We start from the raw sequence: 26,501 nt of genomic DNA on the forward strand, positions 1-26,501 counted from the left end.
AAGTATGTAAACACAGTGGCCGGACGTCACTTCCTCTCTGAAGAGCTTCCGATCACGTGATCACCATCGCCATCTTAGATTGTAGCCACGAGGTTTCCCGTAAGAAAATATATTTGCCGGATTCTCGCGGCTTTCAAATTTCGTGGAATTTCGAGGATGCCCTCCAGTAATCCCTTACCACCCAAAGAAAATGCTCTTTTCAAACGGATATTGGTAAGTCCTAATTTTAAGAACTGGATTAATTCCAAGCTCTGCAGTAAGTACTGCATTATAGGTGGACGACATAGGTTAAATTTTTAATGCATATATTTATTTCAGTCTCCCGAGCTACCTGCATACTAAGCAAAATTTGCATGTGAAATACATCAAGAAGGGTATAATAAGTTGAGTTATTAGCGCTTTGCCTTTGCCAGTGTGCGTCAATAATCTGGTATGCGCTTCAGTTATTTCTTGTTCCATGCACGGTAGGTGGTGATAGGTGCATGTATGCAAGCAAGTTGTGGAAATAGTTAATACGAAAGAAACGGCAATTAAATATGCTGGGGGCTGTATTTGGTTTTCAGTGTTACAAAAGCAAACAAATTACAGCATAATGCAGAGGAAAGTAGTTCGCATAACTTCCAATTCTCATGACTTACATGTTTTAGTAAGATTCCGTTTGTTTTGCATTTTCTTTCATGTCTCGATGTAAGTCGAAAATTTTATCACAGCTGACGACCTGAAAACGCAGAGAGCACTTTTCGGACTAAGTATTGTAATTATATATATGGAATGTATTTATATTGTTGAGAAGTTTCTAAAAGAGACAAAAATACGTCAGTTCGTTGTGGAGCGTAATTGTTAGTGCAAGAGTAGAATATGAAATCTTGATTCCCATTTTATAGTAGTATAGTTTCTCTTAGCGCTAGAAAATGAATAAGTGTTTATTGTCAGTTCAAATGTAGGAGAGCATTTAAAATTGTGCGCATTTTTAAAAATGAGTTTGCTGTATAGAAATATTGCTGTAATTGTTTGCGATCTTGTATTTACCGGTAGAATAGGATTGAGAACCAAGACTGCGGGTTAGAAAAGAAATGGTTGCAGCTAATTAGGCCTAGGAGTAAACGGTAATAGTATACATGAGAACCCCCTGATCTGCGTTTCTTGTGTGTTCTATTACCACTTGTACATGAAATACCATAAATTTTCTACGTAGTGCAATAGTAAGAAGTATCCATGTGCACAAGACATGCGATATGCGTTAAATCCCCCCCCCCCACACACATAATCATAAAGTACAAGGGCACTACACATGCAGATATAAAGTACAGGTACGTTCTTTTTTATTTTCGTATCAGTCGATAAGTAAAGAAAAGTCGCTTTGTTACCCCCTTTGTAAGTTTGTACATACTCAATGAATAATCCCTAAAAGTATGAGCGTCCTGCTCCTTCGGGAAGTGATGCAGCTTCATGTATACCATATCCGAGTAAACTTTACAATACACGTTCCAGTTACGCATTGACAAGTTAATGGGTATAGTATAGTGGGATGGAGTTAGTTTAGGATTGGAAAAATTTGGTTTTATTTTGCTAAAATTAATCGAGTGAAATTTTTCGTATCTATGTAAAGATGTCAACTGGAGGGAGCATACATTGTACAGTTCACCTCCTATTTTGATTTGTGTCCCCCTTGCTGTTGTACCTAACGCTCTTACCAACAGCGACATTGACTGTGTTAAAATTTGGTTCATCGTATCCTTATGTAGCTCTTCCGTCAGAAAACGTATTCCTAGTGCCTCATACAATTTCTTGTGCGCAGGAGTGCAATCTTGCAGCGCTTAGTGCAGATTGTCTTTTGGAAGGCTTAACCGTTATAGGTATACATATATCATCCTGGCCAAAAAGCTCCAACCAATCTGTTCTAGGTTACCATAAAAAGCACCAATGCTGCGAGTCTGCAGGGGTGGACGAAATAGGAATAGTCGCGTTGGTGACGGTGGGTGTATGTATGAACGGGAGTTTGCAAAAAAAAAAAAATCTTTTGTATATAAGTATCTACTGTCTCATAAGAAATTACCTTTGACTGGAATATTGCCTTTACATAGAACTTGAGTTCTCGACTATTTTAAAATTCTGATAATATGCTCATAGTACTGCTTAGTAAACGCAGTACTGTAGTATGATTGGAAATGTCGGATTTCATTCCGTATGCCCACGGTAGCCATATTTGTGATATGGCTGTTAGCAATTCATGAGAAAATCAAGCACGCGACGAACAGTATTATTTCAGGAATCAAACGTGGTACAGATATGAGACAAACACCAAAGATTATGAAATGATCTTTAATGCAGTGCCAAAACTTTTGCCACCCTAATTTCGAATACCACAAAAAATAATAAGTGAACATCAGTCAAATTACAATTTTGAAGCCCCGAAAATTCAGGAAAGTAATTGAGTTAAAATTGTTCAATATGGACTAGTATTTATCACCACACAATGTACAGCTCGACGCAATTGGATATCATAGAAGTGAATGATGATTTTGTAAGGAATTAAATGTGGCCACAAGCGGAATTTTGCCAATGTTTGCACTTGAATATCTATGGTCGGGGAAGTGCGAAAATTCTTAAACTTAACATGGTTATTATTTAGTTTCTCCCTCAAATCGCTTGGTAGTGACTATGGCTCACTTTGTAGTGATTACGGTTCGTTATTTTTAATTATGGTGAATGTAAATACAGTGTGGCCATATGGTATAAAAATTATAGTGAATATAACCCGAACCAACTTGTGCTAGGTGGCCACTAAAATGATTAATGGTATCTAACCGAATGAGGACAGGAGCGCAGCATAGGGGTCCAAGTGATAGCGAGATGATGCGTCCGTAGGAAGCAGGCACGGCATCGATTGTGGGTATACGCATGAACGAGGCTGTTTACAATGGCTCACTGTGGATCACGGTACCGTCTCCGGAGCCATCGGTGGATTTGGGGGAGATAGTAAATACCATCCCTTAACGCTAAATGGCCTTTAGTTATAATGTACTGACGGTTTAAAAAAAAATAAAATCAATCGGAGTTTTAAGGTTGGCAAGTACACAAACTCTAACGTTTGCAAGTTACCTTTAAACTGATGTCAATATACATGGCAAAGGCTTGTATTTCTTTCAGCTATACAACACGTGAAAATGGAAATTAATATGACTAGGAGAGTAAAGTACCATATCACTAACAAAGCATGAACAAAAACCAAGTCCTAATAATCACGCGTGATTAGAGTAATACCACTGTAACCAGCTCATAGCAAGACGTCCGTTCAGTGCTGTTCTCTGTAAAGAAGAGTTGTGAGTTTGGATAGCGGGTGTGTGTGATGAAAGTGGAGTGCTCTGTCGAACAGTGTTTACAAGAGGACTGTTACAAGAATACATCTTGGAAAGTGCATAGATGTTTTAACTCCAGTAAGTGAATTAAGTGAGGGGATCAGCAACTTGTACAATTAAGAATAGAAAAAAGAAAAAAAAATCCAAACTGTGTACGTATCATGAAAAGTAGTTTCCTGCCAAATCTCGTCATTTTGGACAAGTGTGTTGCAATCCTCTTCAGTACCGGTACCACAAAGGTCGGAAGAAAACTGCTGTATGAACATAATGTTGAATCTCAAGACTTACTAGAACCAATGAAATGTGATATATATATATGTAGGTACGCGTGTGTATGATGGATGTGTGTTTCAGCTGCTGAAGTGTAGAAATTGATGCGTTTAAGACTCAAGCACACGCGTTAATGAGGATTCTCCACTTTTGAAGAAAAATGTGACTGTTTGAGACTAGCTTTACGCTGGGAGCTGTGGCGCTCTCTAGCTTCGTTTTGATTGTTTGTGTACATACATCACGCTGTCTGTTGGGGGCGCTGTGGCTCAGTGGTAGAGCGTTCACCTCCGGTGCTTGTGTCCCTGGTTCGATCCCGGATCGCGCTGTGTGGACTTTGTGTTGGACAAATACCGTGCTCGTGGGTTTTCTGAGGGTTCTCCCGTTTCCTCACACTTTCTTCATTCCACCATTTCATTCATATCTCATCATTACCAAATCCTTTAGCCTAACCGGCATAATCTTGGGACGTAAAACTTAAAATTTAATTTCATTTTCACGCTGTCTGTTTTCTATGAGGTGGTGATACGGAAATAATATGGTTGCGGGGAAAAGCTGTCACTGCGTATCAGGGTTGGCTGGTTTATACCAAGGTTTAAACCAGCTGTTTTTTTTTCAAAAAAACCAACTGGTTTAAACCAAAAAACAAAAAAAAATGTTCGTAAAAGTGTAAGTGTTTGTAAAATCTTGATGAACACACATTTGTGGGTTATCACGTTTCACTCCCGTATATTATTCGTATTATACTCAGACCTAAATTCCCCATTCATTACTCAAAAAGATTATACTACAAAAGCAACTTTTTTTTACAACTTTATAAATGTTTATTTTGTGATTTTTTGTAGTTGTTACGAGGGTCATTCGGAAAGTAAAGAACGTTTTGCGCTAGCGCGTGCGCGTGTTCCCCCACCCCCGCTGCCGCGTGGTTATTGACCTGGGCATGCTTTAGCCTCAGTCTGGCACCAGCTGCGATCCGCTACGGTCCGTTATTGCTTCGCTGTGCGACTGTAAAATGTGCGATATAATTACTGATCCCGCCAAGTATGAGGTTCGAAATATGATAAGATTTTTGAATGCAAGAAAAGTGCGTCCGATAGAAATTTATAGACAAATCACTGAGGTGTATGGAAATGTAATGAATGAAGCATGAGTTCATAAGTGGTGCATATTGTTTAATGACGGTCGGACGAATGTGCACGATGAGGAACGCTCGGGCCGGCCTTCTGTTGTGACAGACGAACTCAAAGGAAGAATTGAGCGGAAAATTCAAGAGAATAGGCGATTCACTATTGATGGGCTGCACGATTTCTTTCCTGAAATTTCAAGAACTGTGTTGTACGAAATTGTCAGTGGTGAACTTGGTTACAAAAAAAATTAGTGCAAGGTGGGTGCCTCGACTGTTATCGGAGGAACACAAAACCAAGCGAATGGGAGCCGCATTGACTTTTCTCAGCCGTTACCATAAGGATGGCGATAAACTTTTAAATCGTATTGTTAGTGGAGATGAGACGTGGATTTCGCACATCACTCCAGAAACAAAGCGCCAATCCATGGAATGGCACCATTCAAATTGTCCGAAAAAGCCGAAAAAAGCCAAACAAATTTTGAGCACCAGAAAGGTTATGGCTACGGTCTTTTGGGATCGTAAGGGTGTTTTGCTCGTTGACTACATGCAGAGAGGTGAGACCATAAATGCAGCTGCCTACTGTCAGACGTTACGTCGACTTCGCCGCGCGATTCAAAACAAAAGGGCGGATTGCTGACCAGTGGCGTCATCCTCCTCCACGACAATGCCCGTCCTCACTCCGCGGCATTGACGAGGGACTTGCTTCAGCAGTTTAAGTAGGAAGTTTGGGAGCATCCACCTTATAGTCCAGACTTAGCCCCCAGTGACTTCCACCTATTCCCAAGGTTGAAAGACTTTTTGGGTGGAAGCCACTACGGCAGTGATGATGAACTTAAGGAAGCTGTTATTGTTTGGTTCAACAGTTTGGCGGCAACTGTGTATGCCGAAGGCATAGAAAAACTTGTACCACGGTATGACAAGTGTTTAAATTTACACGGCGACTATGTCGAAAAGTAATTTAAGTATCACATAGTATGTAACACAAATTTCGCCTTTGTATATCAGTTATTAAAGTGTTTATACAAAAACTTTCTTTACTTTCCGAATGACCCTCGTATTATTATGTAATTGTAATCGAAGAAAAATTCTAAACATTGTTTCGTTTCAATGTTTACTATTGATAAAATACATCGAAAATGCCGTACTTTGTGTGTGTGTATGTGTGGGGGGGTCATACAGACCCCACGAGAGGCATTTAGTAAAATAAGTATCTTTGGTATCTATTTATGTATAAATGAGTTTGAGCCAAAGGGGACTCAAATAATTCGTATCTTTATTCACTTTTCTTATTGATATGCAGATTAAGTCGGTGTATTTCTTTAATTTGGACCAATAAAAGTCGTTGTTAACTAACTTGAACTAAATTAGTTCTTCTGTACTCCGTAGTACTTTGAAATTGTTCATATGTAATTCTGTGTAATGGTTTCACTTGTGCAACTGTTTATCTTTTTGTCCTTCTGAAATGACTCTTGAAAGTTATATTAAGAAGCATGTAAAGATCAGTACAACGTATTTTTTTTTATCAGGATTCCTTCGTGAGTGAGTCGGCAGACGTATCGCATTTGTGGCCAATTAGTCCTGGTTCTGAGTTCAAATGGAGGACAATTTCTCTCGGATGTAACTCGAGAAGCGGTTTTTATTCCGCTTTAAGCTTATGTGACCCCTTCCAGCATAGCCCGGTAGTTGCATAATAACATCAAGGCGAAACAAAAATTTTTTGTCCATATATGATATGAATATATAGAGCAAATCATTTAAACCATAAAAACCTGGTTTAAACCAAAAAAACCTGGTTTAAACCCAAAAAACCGGGTTTTTTTGGTTTTTTAAAATAAAAACCATGGTTTTTGCCAACCCTGCTGCGTATGGATTTGTTCTTATTTTTTTATGATCGCACTATTTTTTGTGCATATAATTGTGATCAAAATGAAGTATGAGAAAGAACAAAAAATGTTTTAAAGAAGATTGAAAAATGTCCTAAAGGTTGAGCATAGGAAGCTTCGAAAGTACGAACAACCCTCATCGCTGAGTGTAGTTTCGTTCGGAAAACTCATGCAGCAGTCATAATTTCAACTACTTCAGGTAATAAGGTTTGCGGCCGACCTACAATAGAAATTAAGAATCTTTTTTATGTGCTTAAGTAATAAATATATCAATATATCTGTAGCAAAAATAACTAAGTACAGTAAGTTTATTGAGCTGAGCGAAGCGAAGCTCTTATACTCGGGTTAGCCGTTTGGTTGTCCGCGAACTCCTCCTAGACCGTTTGGCCGATCTCAACCAAACTTAGCACGCTGATAGAGTATGTCGTGCTGAGTGACAACATAGGTCGAAATCAAAAATCCGATGTACCATCGAGGAATAATGACCGAAAAACGCTTCCTCCTAGACCGTTTGGCCGATCTCAAGAAAACTTAGCACGCTGATAGAGTATGTCGTGCTGAGTGACAACATAGGTCGAAATAAAAAATCCGATGTACCATCGAGTAATAATCACCGAAAAACGCTTGCATAGACTTAACATGGGGAAAAAGTTTTCACCCGATTTTTTTGTCAACAATTAAAAATGGCATTTATTATTGCATAATGGCCAGGAATGATTACGTAGTTTAAGCTCGCTCAGCTCATTTCATTGCAATCGGGTACATCCATTGTATTCCTAGTAGTAGAAAGTTATGGCCAGTTTTCAGATTGTGGTGATCCCCGTACCGCGTGTGTTTGAGTTAAAACTGAAATGAAAGAAATAGAAGAAACTGTCTGTGTTCGACAGTGGGTGAGTACAGACAGGTCCAACTTAACTAGCATCTTTTTGAGTTCTAATGAATTCATTGAAAGTGTCATACAGAAATTGTTAGACCTTAAACAGCATTACTATGTATCAAAAGCTGTCTGCGTATTTAATGGTTTGAACATCAACCTCAGTGACATTGATTCCATAGTATTGGCTGATTTTGCAGAAAATTACACGTTTGTAATTCAAGATGAAGTACAAAGTTATCATTGGGTAAGTTCCGAAACCACTTTACATTCTTTTGTGTATCGTTATAATGTGTTACATGGTACATTATTCAGTCACACTGTGTGTTATAAGTGATCATTTACAACGCTGTTGCTGTGTATACATTTCAGTTGCAATTCATAAACCATCTGCAGAAGGTTTTGCCATTAGTCAAAACATTGATTTATTTCGGTGTTGGGCAGCTGCCCAGTATTAAAAATAAAATAAGACTACTGAACTTCTGTCATCATGAATCTGACTTTGGTATCTCTGCTGATTGGCATATTTTGTGTCTGCTCACGGCAAAAGCCCGTGCGTTTTTGTAGGTGGTACAACTAGACTAGAAGTGTCAAGAGGTAGTCTTGAAAGAGCATATAGAAGCCAGCTTATGACCGCTCAATATCTATATGATTTGCCGGGGGGGGGGGGGGTAACAAGGATCAACTGCCTACTTGTGTCTACGGAGGCTGTACAAGCTAACGTTCCTATCTTTTGAGAGTAAGTTTGCCATATGGAAAAAATGAAGTGAAATCTTTTGAGTCCGTGCCTCACATTCAGGGTTGGCAAAAACCATGGTTTTTATTAAAAAAACCAAAACAACCGTTTTTTTTTTTTTTGTTTAAACCACGTTTTTATGGTTTAAATAATTTGCTCTATATATTCATATCATATATGGACAGAAATAAGTTTGTTTTGCCTTGATGTTATCATGCAACAACCGGGTTATGCTGGAAGGGGTCACATAAGCTTAAAGCGGAATAAAAACCGCTTCTCGGGTTACATCCGAGAGAAATTGTCCTCCATTTGAACTCGGAACCAGGACTAGTTGGCCACAAATGCGATACGTCTGCCGACTCTTACATGCTTCTTAATATAACTGTCAAGAGTCATTTCAGGACAAAAATATAAACAGTTGCACAAGTGAAACCATTACACAAAATTACATTTGAACAATTTCAAAGTACTACGGAGTACAGAAGAACTAATTTAGTTCAAGTTAGTTAACAACGACTCTTATTGGTCCAAATTAAAGAAATACACCGACTTAATCTGCATATCAATAAGAAAAGTGAATAAAGATACGAATTATTTGAGCCCACCTTGGCTCAGACTCATTTATACATAAATAGATACCAAAGACACTTATTTCACTAAATGCCTCTCGTGGGGTCTGTATGACCCCCCCCCCACACACACACACAAAAGTACGGCATCTTCGATGTATTTTATCAATAGTAAACATTGAAACGAAACAATATTTAGAATTTTTCTTCGATTGCATAACAATAATAACAACTACAAAAAATCACAAAATAAACATTTATAAACTTATAAAAAAAAAAGTTGCTTTTGTAGTATAATCTTTTTGAGTAATGCATGGGGAATTTAGGTCTGAATATAATACGAATAATATACGGGAGTGAAACGTGATAACCCACAAGTGTGTGTTCATCAAGATTTTACAAAAACTTACACTTTTACGAACATTTTTTTGTTTTTTGGTTTAAACCAGTTTTTTTTTTTTTTTTTTTTTTTTTTTTTTTTCAAAAAACCAGCTGGTTTAAACCAGCCAACCCTGCTCACATTAGATCAAAACAGATTTATACCGCTTAGGACAAGTACACTGCGATGTTACAAAACATCAAATTCAAGTGAGTATGAAGGAAGATGTACAGATAACATCAGTGCCCACGAATTTCCACATCCAGTACTTCGTTGCTTGCGTTTATGATCACCAGTTGTGGGGTGGTAATGGTTGAAGATGTCAATGCGAAGCATGACAGTTTTGTTCGGTTCTTTAAACCGGCGGGATCAAGAGCATCATATACAAAATTAACTGATGCATTCTATGCACCTTTGGAACTAACAACACCCACAAGGAGAATCTATCGTATGATGGAAAAATTATGGAACTAAATTTCTTTGTTACAAATGCACCCTTATTAACCTATTGCATATGCGTCTTAGTACCTGCTTTTTGTTCATGCTTTATTGGTAACATGATATTTTAGTACATCATAATCTGCTTTCGAATAGGAGCGACGCGTTTTTTTCTTTCCCGGTCCAACCTCAAGTTCACTTGAAACGGAGATACTATCTTGTTCACTCTCGGATACGCCACTGAGTACAGAATAATCAATTTCATTACTATCTTAACTCATAACCGTTTGAATTGAGTTGAGTTGATTTTGAGTTTAACGTCCCTTTCAGCAGCGAGCTATGTGAGACGTGGACCTACTGATTAGCATGGAATCCGAACCACACGAGCACCAGCAGGGAATCGAACCTGAGTATCCAACGTCGTAACTGTCTGAGTCATTCATCAGTTTTGCAATTTTATTATCGCTCTAAATTTTGCCTCTTCTTTCTGTAATACCGCCGCTCGTAGAAAGAATATTTATATCTTTTTCAAAACAAAAGCACGAGAAATACTGAGAAAAATACAAATGCACGTTCATCCGTCTCACTCCAATGAATCCATATGATGTGAGTACGTGTGTTTTTGACGCCTACGAACTGAAGGAAAGTGTTCAAAACATGATTAGAGGTAAAAACAACCCTCGTCACCCACACATTGCGTAGTTTTCTTTTGTTGAAAGAAAACAAAGAACTCGATGTTTCTCTGTTAAATTCGACAGGGGAGTTTATCGCAGGACCACTTGGGTGAACACGTGATTGCCGAGGCTACATTTCTTTTTTCCCTTTAACATGTTCGTAAGCTGAAAATGTGTATTCTGATAAATCTTGAAGTAGAAATGGAGCCATTGTTAATAAGTGTCCAGGAAGATAGCAGGAGCAGCGATGAGTCAACAAGTGCCGAAACTGAATGAACCGTGAAGTCAGGGGCCTGTCTTTGTGAAGTGGATAATAGTCATATTTCGTTCCCATATTATACGTGATAGAGCTGTCTGCTTATTAAGTTATCTTGCGATTTAACGTTCGAAATATTGTTTCCTTTATCATCATTACTGGAGTTTTGTGCCATGCTAAGGCCGTTTATTCTGAAATTTCCAAAAGGGATATAATATATGTATTATTATTAAACTCTGTATGTTTATGTGAGACAACATTTTCTCACCTTGTAATATGAAAGACAAATAAAGGAACAGACATAACGTGGAGTCAGGGGCCTCAGTGGCAGAGCGTTCACCTCTGAGGCATGGGGTTCCTTTCCTTGTTCGACCCCATTTCGCCCCTAGTGAACTTTGTGCTGGACAGACATCGTGTGCGTGGTTTTCTTCGTAGCTCTCCCGTTTCCTTCATTCCACCATTTTCATTCATTTCTGATCATCACCGTCCCCTTTAGCCTAGCCAGCATAACCATAAGACGTACAGTTCATTCTTTTTTCTGTAATGTGGAGTCAGATATGTGTCTGAAATTATGTAGTTTTGATCCGAACACACGGAAATTGACATCTAAGAAACAGCATCAGCCGTCATATTAGGTCTATGGTATGGTCGTATTATTCCAGGTATCTGTATTTACGACAATAGTAGCATTATGATAAATGACACATCTAGTGTTGTAATATTGCAGTTTATCCTTCATTTTTATGACGTAAAATTTATTTTAAAAAAAGAAACATTTCGATAGGGGCTGCAGAAAATTGTCAGTCGGTACAAGGAGTCCGCAGCATCAAAGAAGATTGGGAAAGTAAATGAAGTATTGGACGCAAGAATGTAGTACCTATTAGACTAGGTCTAATAGATGTGTGAAAGTAATTGAAAAGCACTCCTTGAAAGAATAGAGACCAATGTGACCCTTAGTTCTTGTAGTGCAGAAGTCATAATGAAATTCGGTGCTAGGTCGGTTTAGGGGACCATAGGATCGTAAAATTTAGGGAAATATCAAAGGTTATTTCGAAAGAGGAATGTAGAAGTTAAGTAATCAAAAATATATAGGAGTCTCACTTCTGATGTGCCTACTAATGTTCAAAAATGTAATCCAGGGTGTATAGTTTCAACCATGTAAGACTGTATAAGGAGGCAATGATGAACTGAATTCGTATGTCAGTGCAGTGTGTTGTGACGCGTGTGACACACATGGAATGTATTTACATGAGGAACTCTATCTTCACTTACGCACATATCCACCGTCGCTAACGCGCCTGCTCCCTACGGGCGCAACCTCATCCGTGTCCACAGCACAGGTTGTTAATTTTCGCATTGTTGTTTTTATGGCATATGTCCACACGCTACCCTCCTAAATTGAATATGTTCCCAGGAATGCACTCCTTTCATAAGAAATAGTTCGTAGGTGCTAGGAATGGATTCTTTGACGAAAAAACTACATAATTTATGAACTCACGTATAGTTCTCTGGACTGCACCTTAGATTCTTTTATTCGTTTTTAATTTGTATCCTATAATTTCCGTAAGGAGAGTTGCTTCATACAACTTTCATAATTGAAAACTGTTTTCAATATTCAGTACAGTATATCATAATTAGTTTCCACGTAATTTATCATCAAATTATTGACAAATTTCATTAACAAGAAAAACTGTTTATGATGTGGATGTACAGTTGCAAAGGGTCCTAAGATAGACATTTTCAGGTTATTTTAATCGTTTCGATTATTACTGTTGTATCGAACCATAGCCTACTGCTCAATCGTAGTAATGTACGGTCTCTATTATTATTAAAAATTTAAAGTCAATTTTACATTAGCATTAATGGTTAGTATTCTTTAAGCAGAGACGATAAATGGTATTATTTTTAACCATGAAAATAAGCCGTCTTATTAGAAACAAATAAATTGTGTATGCACATATCCACTACAGATAACGCGCTTATTTCCTGCGGATAAGCTATTCTCACGTGAATTAGTTGCCATACTAGAAAGCACAGGTTAATGCAATGGTTCAGTGGCAGAGCGCTCACCTCAGACCCGTGGAGTCCCTGGTTCGATTCTACATCCCACCGGCTGAGCTTAGTGGTGTACAAACACCATTTGCGTGAGTTTACTTGGGCTTCTACTGTTTCCTTCCAGCTTCCATTATTGTCTTCATAACCATCTCCCTTTGCCTCGATGCATATTCATGGGACTTTAAACAATAAATAAATAAAAAGGTTGTGCATGTTTCTCGCACTTGTTAGAACTATTGTAGTAGAGTAGTACTTGTGGGCCACAGGTGAATGACATCGCATCCGTTCCTAATGTAAACTTAGGTATTTATTAGGATCACGCATGTGAGCGTTATAAAAGAGTGTATTGTTAGTACTCTGTCCATAACTATGCACGATAATGAACGAAAGCGAATTTTTGGATTCTGTTCTTTACGATAGACAACTAAGGCGATTATCTCGGCCGAGCTTGTTAATGGAATCAAACCTTTAACATCTTCACGGATAGCTGTGACTTTGGGCTATCCGTCCCCACTCAATCATTAATTTATGTTTCGACTAATGCTAACATACGAGAGGCAGTCAGAAAGTTTCCGTAATGCTGTTGTAGTTCTTTATTACTACAGGATAAGTACACATTTACTTAATTGGCTTCAAAGTTGGCACCTTCGGAATACACATACTTGTTCCATCGCTCCTGCGATTGGTGAAAGCACCGACAAAGGTCTTTTTTTTTTTTTTTTATCTTCCGAAATTCAGGGGTCGCGTTGGTTTTGGTCTCTTCTGCGTTGGCGAAACGGAAAACACTCATTTTTAGCCTTTGGGAAGAGCCAAATATTCGATAGTGCTAAACTGTTTTAAGGCTTTCAGAATCTATGAAGCAGATTTTCCGCAATTTGCACATGAACTTGATGTTTGCACGTTGCTCGATCGATGAAATTGCACCAACTGATCACCACACACACTTCTTCGTTCAGCTACACTACTCGCACACTGCCTGCTATGACGTGTTAATACTTGTCAAATTCATAAGTAGGCAACCTAACGACTGTACTGTACAAGATTTATTGTGATTGCGTCAGAAATGTCAAAACTAGAACAACATTCGAGGAACTTTATGACTGCCCCTCATATAACCTTCCAAAACGTTTAAGAGTTAACGGTTTGCATAAGCATCTAGGCAAAAGCTTAGATAGCCTTATAAATGTAAACCCATCATTCATATATGTACGTTTCACATGATCATCTTTACTGACGTTAGCAGAGTTTGCTATGCCTAATAATGGTTCGTTCCATTCTTTATTAGTTAAAAAAAATCTTAGCCAACAGATCTATATTACCAGCGTTGCATTAGAGGCTTAACACAAGCTCAAAGATAAAACAGGAAATTAGATTACTCTTTACTATTCCAAAGTGAGAATGACTCAGAAATTATAAATATCTTAAAATGTTTTAAAAAAGGTTAATCTTATTTCTGTTGTATTCCAATTATTTACAAAACAATTTCAGTCAGTATATTTCGAATGACCGTTTACACTTATCATCATGACAAGGAAAAATGTTAAAAGTCATTGAAGTTCGATTTGGACATGTGAACGTAAAAATTTGAAAGATATTGGTTGTACGGACAACTTAAGATATTAGTTAACGGAGTTTTCTTAATTTATGGATCCATTTCGGATTTCCAGTTGATTTTCATTCATTATTTAATTATTTTGTCGTGTAAGCGTAAATGTTCACTCGACGCATATTGACTGAAATTGTTTGACGATGAAGATTTCCTGGATCACGTCTTCAGTGATGAATCGACATTTCACCTAACTGGCCATGTGAACACTCATAATGTTCGCATCTGGGGGTCAGCAAATCCCCACGAGATGGTTTCTCTAAATTTAGTGTTTTGTGTCATATCTCGGAGGAAAGTTTATGCTTCTTTCTCGCCTATCGACTCGGTGTGTGCCGTATGACGAATGGTATTCACATTGAACACTTGTGGCAAAAACTATTTGAGTTGCTGTTTCATTTGATGTATTATGTATAATTGTACGTTAAATGTAATAAATACTACAAAGCCATAAAACCCCGGTATTCATTTTGAAACACCCTGTGTTAATTTTTGTGTGAGTTGGTGATTTGGGTCTTTATTCAACACCGAGGCTATGAAGGGTGGACCCAGTGTTAACGTACACTACGAACCAGGGCCGGGGCTTGAATCCGATGGAATGGACGAGTGCGTAGGCCATCGTGAAAGATCAACTTCCCATTGCAGACCGTTCCCCATCCCACTATCTCGACTACAAGAGAACTGGATTACACGACCAAGCCATCAACTGTCATTAAGATATTTATCAAATGATTTTTTAAAGTTTAACGTCCCACGATTATGCCCTTTAGACTAAAGGAAGCGGATGATTAATGAAAGGGCATGGTTATAAAATTATTTTTTTGTACTCTGCCACCGGGAATCGAACTGAGGACCATGTGCGCCCTAGACTAGCGGGGAGGCTTGAGATATCTATGTTCGCCGAGATATACTCATTTAGGAAGATAATTTTCCCTCGTGAACTCAGTTAAAATTATATACGTAAACAAAAGAGATCATCATTGAAACATTGCACTTTGCTATAGCATTTGCAGTAGCATTTATTTATTTATTTATGACTTCTTTTACGTGACGAAGTTAAGACTCTGCTGCCTTCTCCGAGCACTTAACCACATGCATACATTATTATTATTATTATTATTATTATTATTATTATTATTTTTAAAAAAAAGAACACCAAAACATAGAAAATATTAACTATTGCAGAAGAAAAGTATTTCAATAGCATAAAAAAAAGAATATGCTACTTAAGTAAAAAAAATAGTTAAATATTTTAAAACAAAAAATCAAAATAATACACAAGAGAGGAAACAAAAACAGACGTCTATGTATGAATACAATTCGAAATAAAAATAACATAGAGAAATATAAATTAAATATTGTATATAACGGAACTCTAAATATGAATATATATAAGCTATACAAATTAACATAGGTTACTAATTGAGTGTGTTGTTCATATATGGGTAATTAATCTAGTAAGACGAAGATACCTCATGTGGTATTCATATCCTTAGCTTTGCTTAAGAGAAGAGAATTTACAGATTTTTAAAATTTGGCAATTGTTGAAACATTGCGTATTAATTGAGGTAAACTTTTCCAGAGGCATTTCTTGTGCACTTACAGAGTAAAGTAAATAGCTTCTTTCATATGTTATTTTTACATGTCCCCTATATCATACAGATAACAGGATGTTAAAGCAGAATGAGTATAAATGATTAATCGGGTTTTAAAGTAAAATATGTCGAAAGCTATTAATACAATGTGTTTGTGCTAATAATGAAACGAAAAAGCACTTTTGAAAATTTGATTTATGATATTCGTTATTTTGGCTTCTGCTGACGGATGGCAGCGCAACCCTAGTTTCCAAAGTGACGTCTATGCAGCAGAAAACATTCTGGGCTTTGAAATATGAGAAGTGTTTTGCCGTTGTTACTGTACAGCGACCATTTCATAGGCATTTTGCAACAGGGAACATGTGAAAGACGCAGCATACGTGACTCCACTATCAACAACTTTGGGTGAACTTCAGGATTGCATTCCAGCTGCATTAACGACCATTGAAGTTCTTTCTAACTAGAAACAAATTGACAGCTCAAAACACGTGCAGATTTGTTTTGAAGAAGGGAATCTAAGTCACATAGTGATTGCGGTCACTTAGCCAAGGTTAAATCATAAACGTCATTTTAGCAACAGTGGGTGGAGGGTTTCCTTGGCAACAGACTTTATCATTCTAATATTACCGCTAGTAAACACGTGTTTTCAGAAGAAAAGACGGTATATTTTAGTCTTTCGTTTTTTTGTGCGTGGAAGTGATCTTAAAACACACACACACACACAGCCCCCTCTCCCCTTCCAACATTCACAGCTGGAACGACGAACATATCTTTTCATGCATCCAAACAAACTAATATTTAGAGATTTTCGTTTTCGTTAAGACTTACGGGTCAGTTCCAGCTGATGATTCACCGGAATGCGCACGATGTGGCACCAGCGTACAACGTGGTTCTCCAATTTGAAAACACTAGTAGAAGTACGGTGGGAGAGTCCGAAATTTTAATTTCACTTTCATTAATCATCCGTCTCCTTTGCCTAAAGGGCATATTTGATACTAACTACGCCCAACTACTATACTTATCAGAGTATGACAATATACGATGGAAACCCTTTCAGAACATACTTTACTGTTATACGTTTCAGGTCAGTGAACAAAAGGAAGGAAACTTGATCATTGAAAGTAACTTCTTCAAGAATACAGCAAGTGGTGGTACTCTTTATTGCGTTTATGACTATTTTCAGTGAGTGTATCAATAAATTCGTGCCGTTGAAGGTTTTTCGTTCTTGTTCTTTATTGCAACATCATTTTGTGATTCAGTCCAAATGAATTTGGGTGTTGTTTTCGTCAAGGGTCTTGATAATTCATTTTATTAATTTAAAACATTGTTCATTTTAATTTTAAATTGTAATAATTCTCAAAGATTATTTGTTTTTGTTATGGCATGTGTGATGTCTGAAAACACAGTCTGCGAATGTAAATGATGTAAATTATCTATGTGATTGTAAGCATTTTTGTAATTGTAAGCATTGTTGTTTAACATCAACACATTGCATCGGACAGCGTTATGTAATTTATGTAAAGGCAGAGTGCTGACATGTCGCTCCATTTTAAGAGGAATTGGTTAACGCAAATTTCTTCAGAGAAATCTCATATGCACATGTATGATTTTGCCCGAATTTTGAAAGCCATCTGCTGTAATGTACGCATCTTTGGTTGTATAAATAATCCAGTCTTTTGGTCAAAAGTCAGTGAAGGAGTGAATTGTGACGAGTTCGTAGACAGTCAACAGTCAGGAGACTGAACAGCGATAACAGTTATTGTCGAACAAGTAGCGAGATATTGGAACTCCACGAAATGCTTAACAATTGTAACGTCGGCAATTAGTAAACTGGATTTAGTGCTGAAATACTCTAAAAACTGCAGCATTTAGCAGAGTGGATCTTTCGTGAGTTGGAGGTCAAATTCATCAAGTTGCAAGTATGAACCAATTAACCTTTTCGTACTTACACATTGAGAATTGATCACCCACTTAAATTTACATAATTTGGATTTCGCTACACAAATACACACTTTATACACTAAATTTTTAACAGAATACTTGTCATCTTTTGTGATAATAACTCTTTTTATTATTATTATTATTATTATTTAACTCTACGGTTCTGTTTTGCCGTCTCAAAACAGTGGTGGAGAAACCCCAAGCTCTATGTCGTAAGCGCATTATAGGCGTTCTTAAAAGCATTAGCAAGATAAGGTAATTTAGGATGTCACCAATCTGGCTTCACTCAAATTCGCTCTACCAAAATTAAGGCTACATTCCACTCAGGTTTTAAATGGGTAACAACCCAGGTTGACATGGTGCAAATGCTGTGAGGCTTACGCCTTCGTAACGATCCCAAATCACCAAATAGTTTACAAGTGGCGAATGACATGGTGCAGATGCTGTGAGGCTTACGTCTTTTGTAACGATCCTAGAGATGAATTAGGTAGAGTAGGACATTTGTTACGATCCCAAATCTCCAAATATTTTACAAGTGCCGAATGACATGGTTTTGTAACGATCTCAAATATCAAAATTAAGTAGTTTAAGTAATTTTACGATAGTGGCTTTCCCCCCCCCCCCCATTGATTGGTGTTTTTAATTACGTTGTCACGCCTAGATTATTAAATATTTAGAGAGGTTGTTCAGTCTACATTTGGCCAATTTCGACTTACCTAAAAGTTTAGAAGAATCCATGCCGCCAGGTCCGTAAGTGCTTGATGTGTTTCCCTTGGTTCCTAACAATAGCCCGACAGCGTAATTTCCACTGTAATAGGCTTCTCTGAACTGGGAGGGGAATCTTGTCCCATTCCCTTTGCACAGCTTTCCAAAGTCCTTACACAGTTGTCACACGCGTTTTCCCAAAGCCCGCTTCAGCAATCCAAATCCACAATAGTCCATAGTACTTGCATCTGGAGATTTAACAGGTACTCATTGAAAGGTAACACCTGTATATTACTTGCCACCTCCATCTCCGTGTAGAATGCGAGGGACGATCTTGAGGTATGTGATGAGGCCTTGTCCATGTGAATGCGCACCAGATTAGCGTCATTTCCGTACATGATCTTCTTCTGAAAATACTGCGAATTTATTTTGCAGTTCTTCGCCACCCTACGAACCTTCAGTTTACCTTGGTAACAGTAGCCAGTAACGACCATGAACCCTTCTGGGAAAGATTCTTTACAGACACGGACCCACCTTCTGAAGTTCTTGGCGCCTTTCTCTCGGTACATGACGGCTCTCGGTTTGCCGCAGTCGGAAAGGTAAATCCATGCTTCATCGAGCGTTACGACGTACATCTTCCGGGCGTTACACTTTCGTTCCTTTTGGTGGGCATCCGTGAGAAGATGGGCGCGGGGTTTCATGACTTTTTCCAGCTTGAGTTGATGGTGTAACGTCCGGCTCACAGTCCCCAAAGACACGTCAAGACGATTAACCACACACCTTTGTGTTGGCGGATTTTCTTGCATTGCCATTTTGCGTAGTTTCCGCTGTATGGTGGAGGTGGCCTTGGTGCATTCCCGCTTCTTAGGCAACTTCGTTTGCGATCCAAATGGTGGAGCTTCGTTGCCCTTGTAGTTTTTAATAATATGTTTTATTCCACTTAAACTGACGTTGCAACCATTCTTCTTGCACTGTTTTCTGATGACAAACACTAAAGTGGGCGTCATAAAGAGCCGCTACATAGCCTTCCCAAAACGGGTTTAGTTTGGGCGGCATTTTGGTCACAGAGCGGAAACCCACACACTTGGAAACAAATTTAGCACAGCACTCAGAAGAATGGTCCTGTTTTGTGCGTTATTGTCGTCCGCGCGGAAAAAAACAAGTCCGTTCCCAGGAAGCCACTGCACAACCTCAGGACGCCACGAGCCAGGTCGGGTGAGTCGATTCTGCCCGGGAGGGGGAAGGAACGAAACCGGCCAAACATAGGCTGAACAACCTCTGTATAATGACTAATGTAAGCAATCATCTTTATATAAAGAAACTTCTGGCTTCTCTAAGCCGTTGCAGACGACGCAAGCACAAACGTAGAAAACTTCATTTATTTAGTTTTAAACTAGCGAGGGAAAACCAGATATTCGAAATAGGGAAGAGAGCAGGGTCCACATTATTGGATCTCGTGGTTTTTAACCACATAATTAGAAATTAATCACTATAATGTAATAGGTGACAAAGGAAAAATTTTGTAAATAGTTATTATTATGATACAGGTTACAGCTAGAGAGACAATTATCTGAAATATAAATATTAAGAGTATGAAAGAATTACTATTGATTTAACATCTACATAGTACACAACTAAGTGCTTAAAACTAAGTTATTTTAGGGTACATGACCGTAGTTTTGCGAGTCGAGTCGCTGGGTGTTTTCTACCAAAGCTCCAACTGGTCCGGACTAAAAACCGACCTTTCCTTTTGAAAATCGAATCGTAAAATTCTGGAATTTAGTGAGTTATTAAAAGTTAAGTTAATTGTCGATTTAAGTCAAAATTTTGAAAAAAAAAAAAAAAAAGCTTTAGCGTTTTATAGTTAATTAGCATATTGAAATTACTAATAAAATCTAAATGCAGGTGACGATCTAAGGTAGATATTTATTTTATAGGACGTGTTTGTTTCTGTAATAAATTTCTACTGTATATTATTTCCTAATTGCTGCATTAGAAATTATTACGAAAAGTATTTATTTCAGTAAACATCTATTTCCTGTAAGTTGGTCAGTTTCCAATGGAGTTGATAGTGGCCACCATAGGCTTCATTGCACATAGTTATCCTTTCAGAAGTTGAGTGCTCGCTAAGAAAGTCCTTTATAGCGAATACTGGGAAAATCTAAAGAAAGTGTAGCTGTTTTGATTGAAATAAATCTTTAATACTACCTAGTTCTCTTACTCCCTCTTGGCCACTTACAGATCTTTTTGTCGGTGGCAGTCCAGTCAGCTTTTGATGTGACTCTCGTATATTCTGTGCAAGCCACGTATCCCATTATCCTACCTACAGGTCATAATTATTTGGCGAGAAATTTGAGTCTAGGTCTAGGATTGAAGTGCTGCTATATTGGTGGGTTTGATAAAGTGTTAAGAATAGTTCTTTTTATAGCTTTTCAGTCTCGTAATGTGACGTGTCATTTCCAAGTAACTTAACTGTTTGGTTTCCTTTGAAATCTAGAACTGTAATGATGAAGCATGAGCTTTTAATAACTTTTGAGATAAGTTTGGGGAAAGGATGAACACCTGATGGAGCCAAATCTGGATTGTATGCATGGTATATTGAACGAGGTACTAGATGTGCTCTGTTGTCATTTCACTAGTATGAGAGCGAGCATTGTTGTACTGAATGTGAGGCTTAATTTAAGGACGAACTTGTCGAGTCCGTGTTTTTAATTTTGTAAGTGTGTTACAGTACTGATCAGAATTAATGGTAGGCCGATACACCCTTAAACTTTTTCCTTTGTGGTGATGTTCCATGGAGGTGCTCTTATTTTCAGGGTCAAAATGATGTATCTAAGTGTCCCTTTGTCAAATCATAACTTTTCTTTATAATACATTAATAAGGTAATTTATTAAGTAAACACCAAAGAACAATTCACATGCCACCTTTATAAATCAGATGTTCCTTGATATATCAAGAACGATCGACTGAACACCCCAGGTATTATAGTCAATGCTTTGTGAATGTGACCTGGCAATGAATAATCGGATCGTATTTTTAAGACCAGAAATGAGGAAAAGAAAAAAGGTATGTAGAGTTAAACCAATCAGAAAAATCAACATTAGCAACATATGCACTAGAGGAAAATCATAAAGTCTTGAAAATACGTCAGTTATTAGGAAAATTACAGATATGTAATTGTTACGGAAAGCGTTGGAAATAAAATTAAGGGATATTGCCATAAATAGAGGAAGAAGTTTGAAAATAAGTTGAGATTTGGAACAGTTTACTACATAATAAAAAGAGTGAATTAAAAGAAATCATAGCCTTAATAATAATAATCAAAAAGCAGTCAAGATTGTAAGTATAAAATTTTAACATTAAACTGAAAGTTTTAACGATGTTTAAATGTTACACATTGAAAAATAAAATTGTAACAAATGACTATTATAGAAATGACCTCTAAATTGAGGGGTAAATTTGGATAAGGGCGTAACTAGCAATTCGTTAATTTTTCAGGAAAGCAGAAAAACAAACGCCTTTATCCAATTAACTAAGTATTCACACTTTTTTTCTTTTTGAGACAGGCGTTCGCTACGGAGCAGAGGTATTACCTTAACACCACCTAGACACATGCGGACATGCCCAAACTTGCAGAAAATATGTATATCTCATTTTACCGGAAATAGGTCGATACGCCCTTATCCAAATTACTCCTTCAATTAATACCAGTCTAATGATAAAAGCCGTGGAATGTCTTTGAGACCTTAGTTCTAACGAATTAAAACAGAGATGGGATATCAAAGACTTATTTAATGAATCCTTTTACTCATCATATTATATGCAATATTTTGAATATGTTAACTAGTGCTTGCTGTAAGAAAAAAAGAAAAAAAACTCTTATGGCATCAGTTTAATTCAATCAAGTTATTATAAAAAGTGTGCGTGTACTGCATTTTTGGCAATGATAGTGAAGAGCATAATGTATGCTTCATAAAATATTAAACTATTTCGCCGGTAGTAGATTTTTAAGCTTTGCATATATTATTATTATGCACGAAATAAATAAGAAAGGAAGAAAAAATGCATTTGAAGGTCAACGTTCGAGTAAATTGATTTGTCACTATTATACTATCAAGCGAAAAACATTGCCACAACGCAATAATAAGAGTGTTCAGAAAGGAAGTTCTAATAATATCCAAGCAAACCAGTTAATAATCATGCAATGCAGAATCATTTCCATGTTCTAATTTGCATTCAATAGACCTCTTAGCTTGTTTGCGGGACTTTAGTAAGGTACGCTTCAATTACCGGTAGAAATAAGCACTGAGAAAATATACTGTACATTTATATTGTTAAGTCTGTGAAAGTTTTATATATATATATATATATATATATATATATATATATATATATATATATATATATAATTAGATAGATAGATAGATAGATAGATAGGTAATATTTTATAATTTAGAAATGCGCTCTCAGGCACTAGTTGGAAGTGAAACATTGTGTATGTAGAAAGAATTGAATTTTTCTTGGCTACTTGATCTCCAAGAAGTTTCCTCGGCCTATCAACCAGGTGAAAATATTGACTTCCGACGTTTCGAATGCAGATATCCATCTTCAGGGATTGTTATGAAGAGAGTGGAGATACGTTGCCATATATATATATATATCTCGGGGTGTTCTAAAAATGGCGTCCACGGACCACATAACCCTATTATACAGGTCAAAATAAAGCGAAAGTGTTATATGATGGAATGCCCTCCGGGGCCTCCTTCATCCGCTATGGGTAATCAAAATTTCACTATGTGGCAATATCGCATATCAACTTGGAACTATTAGCGTTGCTCTACAAATCCATCAAATATTTAATTACATCGATTGTTAATGTAATAAGTGGTGCTAGTGTCAACGTCTATTGACTTTGTCATCTGGCAAGAATCCATTTAATTATTTGATGGATTGGTAGATCTAATCTATGGTTCTTTATCTGCGGCGTTGCCACATAGTGCAATTCGGGTCTCCAGTCAAGAACCCTGGAGGTATATATATATATATATATATATATATATATATATATATATATATATAGGAGGCACTGTTGCCACATAGTGCTCTGTGGTCCGTGGGCGCCATTTGAACGATTGTGTTTTTTGTTCCTGAAAAGGGCCAGCCAGATAGGACTGAATTGAAACCTATTGTCTGTATTGAAATAGTTGTTTTTATGTGAGATGGTTATGGTTTCCTGTATTGTTGTATTTGGCTGTGCCCCAGCTTTAAGTTATACTCTGCTAGTCTAATTTTTTGGGTTGCTGAAGTCTGGTGTAGCTGTTAGGCACAAATACTGCCATAGAAGCCAATAAAGGTAGAAAACATATATAAATAAAGACAGAAAACATTTTGCTTCAAACAGGTTATTAAATAATAAATCTCTGAGTTCAACTTAGCATTATCAAAGATATGTATAATACCAGTGTTTTCGCCTTATGATTTGGATGTGAAAGTATACTTTTTGCTGTAGTGAATTGAATAGTTAGGAAAGGTTGCCTGGAAGATATCGAACTGCACAACTCAAAATTTCAAAATCACACCTACAAGCAAAATTTATTTCATTGTATCTTTCTCTTTTTGTCACAGTGGTACATTGATAAATGTACGTAATTTCCGTATCATTGCATAATTTTTATGATATGGTAGATTATTTAAACTCAATTTGTTCTTGAAGAATTCCGTGGCTATACGGTTGGGTTACGTATCTTTGGGGGTGGAGACCCGGGTTCGGTTCCCGGTGGAGCTCATGCGGTTCAAATCACACGTTAAGCTGTAGGTCCACGTCTCATATAACCTTGATGCTGAAAGGGACACAAAACTCGAAAGTGCCAAAGTCAACTTATAAGTTTTTTTTCTTTTTTTAAATCACAAGTTCCATTGTTTACCTGTTATTCTCAACGAGTCCATATATTAACAGGTACATATATATATATATAGTTAAGTATACATATGCGCATGTCAAGCTTGTGGCATTATTGTTGTCTTGTTTGTTGCGAGGTTTAGGGAGCGAAGACAATGCACTGTTTTTTACGAACCTCTACAGTAGTAAAATAAGTATGGATTTGAAGTCCGATATCCAGGTTGACCTTTCACAATTGCGACGTCTATATCTTGACATACTTTATGGTAGTGAACAGGATAGTTTATGTAACGGTTGAATCTTGAAAAGAAACTGTTCCTTGCAAGGTCATTCTAACGGATCTCGCAGTTTTAAAATTCAAGTCGAGCTTTGTTTTTTTTTTTTTTTTTTTTTAACTAATTTAGTTTTTTAAAAAGTATTTTCGAGCAAAATTAAAATGGAATTTCTAGTTTAACGTCCGACAGTTATATCCTTTAGTCTAAAATAGAGAAATGACTATTGAAAGGGGAAGATTATGAAAGAATTGATGGGAATGAGATTGTGGGAGAAATCAGGAGAACCATGAGGAAAACCACCGCATCCACCGTCGAGCAAAAAGGAACTTAATTATTGTTGCATCGTCACATTGAACTATTTTTCTTTACGATTTGTAGCAGATACTGCCTTGCCTTACCATGCTAGATGGTTTACCACTGTTATAGTGCCAAATTAGAGTAACATGGCTGTAAGAGTGTTTGTGTCTTGTACATGAAGTTAGACTTTGTTTTACTTTCTGTGTAAGCATTGTTATTGCATAATTTATGGTAGTCAATTTTTAAAACATTGAAGGTATGAATAACCTGGGTATCACTGGTTGCTTCCGTTTGTTACTAAGCAAAATAATTGTATAATGAATTTCTACTGTAATATTACTGTTATTAACTATGTTCTTATTTTCTTCACAGAAATGCTACGAGCAGAAACAGTACAAAAATGGGCTGAAATTTGCCAAACAGATTCTTTCAAATCCAAAATTCGCAGAGCATGGAGGTAAGATGTTATGTAAATTTAATTTTCTTTTAATAAGAGTTCTATAGTGAAATTAAAACACAACTTGTTGAGGCCCTCTTCTGTTGTGTGTACTTGAAATCGATACTATTGTATGAGCATAAACTCCGTTTCGATCTCTGGTGGGAGCTCATGTAGTTTGGATTCCACGTTAAACTATAGTCTCACATACTTTCGATGCTGAAAGAGACAAACTTGAACCCAACCATATTGCTGAGCGTTGGCAGGAAATCGACTCCAGGTGGAATCTGCAAAATCACCAATTGGATTTACGTAGAACCTAACTAACTATAAGAAAAAAAAATTATATAATACAGTAAAACCCTGTTATATAATACAGTAAAACCTGTGAACTTGGCCACCTGCTTATCTTGGTCTGGTTCGTCTTGAACCTGCATTTTCCCATGACATTCGTTACTTATTACTCTGTAAGTTGGCCACCTGTCTATCTTGGAAGTTGGCCACATTGAAGTAGTGTTTACCCTATGATGATAATGATAAATTTACCTGCGTATCTTGGCCACGCAAAATACCATTTTATTATTTTTCTTAACTTATTCGCATTCTCATATGAGAGGCAGATTTGTGACTGTACACAAAGAAGCATAGATTCGCACGATTTGTTCTTGGAGGTCAGTGACCAGAACATTACCCTCATAAAGGGGTGGCAAAGGAAGATGTGAATATGAAAAAATACGTACAGGAATTCAGGAAATGGTTGTACATATTTGTTTATCCTGTCTGTTTTGGTAAAACCATTAGCTATATCAGCTCCTTTCATTAGCGGGAAGCTTTAGTAATTCCGGAAAATTTTCAAGGTTAAAGCTAACCATGTCAATTGCCAACTATTGGCACCTGACGGCTTGTCGAAAGATAGTGGAGTTTTTGAGATATGAATTCCCTCAAAACATAATTTGCTCCGAGGAAAACGCTGGTAGCTCATTAACAAGAGGTAGTTAACTACAAAATTAGAATGCGCATATGTGCCAAAAGGAGTAAAATAAGTATGTTTAGAATGAACCATCATGAATAAATTTGTATAGTAACTGATTTGCTATTTTTTCGAAAGGTATCTACAGAAAATATTTGTTACT

General features: G+C 37.1%; 1 protein-coding gene across 1 annotated transcript in view; it reads left to right on the forward strand.

The window, feature by feature from the left end:
• Positions 1 to 29: 29 nt before the first annotated feature.
• Positions 30 to 26,501, forward strand: part of Naa15-16 (N-alpha-acetyltransferase 15/16) — a 261,582-nt gene continuing 235,110 nt past the window's right edge. Inside the window, exons 1-2 of the mRNA XM_081738223.1 lie at positions 30 to 213; positions 25,305 to 25,389. Of these exons, the coding sequence (XP_081594349.1) occupies positions 157 to 213; positions 25,305 to 25,389 (142 nt within the window). The 5' untranslated portion in view covers positions 30 to 156. The remainder of the gene's footprint in view (positions 214 to 25,304; positions 25,390 to 26,501) is intronic.

The sequence above is a fragment of the Thermobia domestica genome, chromosome 14, assembly GCF_964235325.1.
Source record: "Thermobia domestica chromosome 14, izTheDome1.hap1.1, whole genome shotgun sequence".
Classification (NCBI taxonomy): domain Eukaryota; kingdom Metazoa; phylum Arthropoda; class Insecta; order Zygentoma; family Lepismatidae; genus Thermobia; species Thermobia domestica.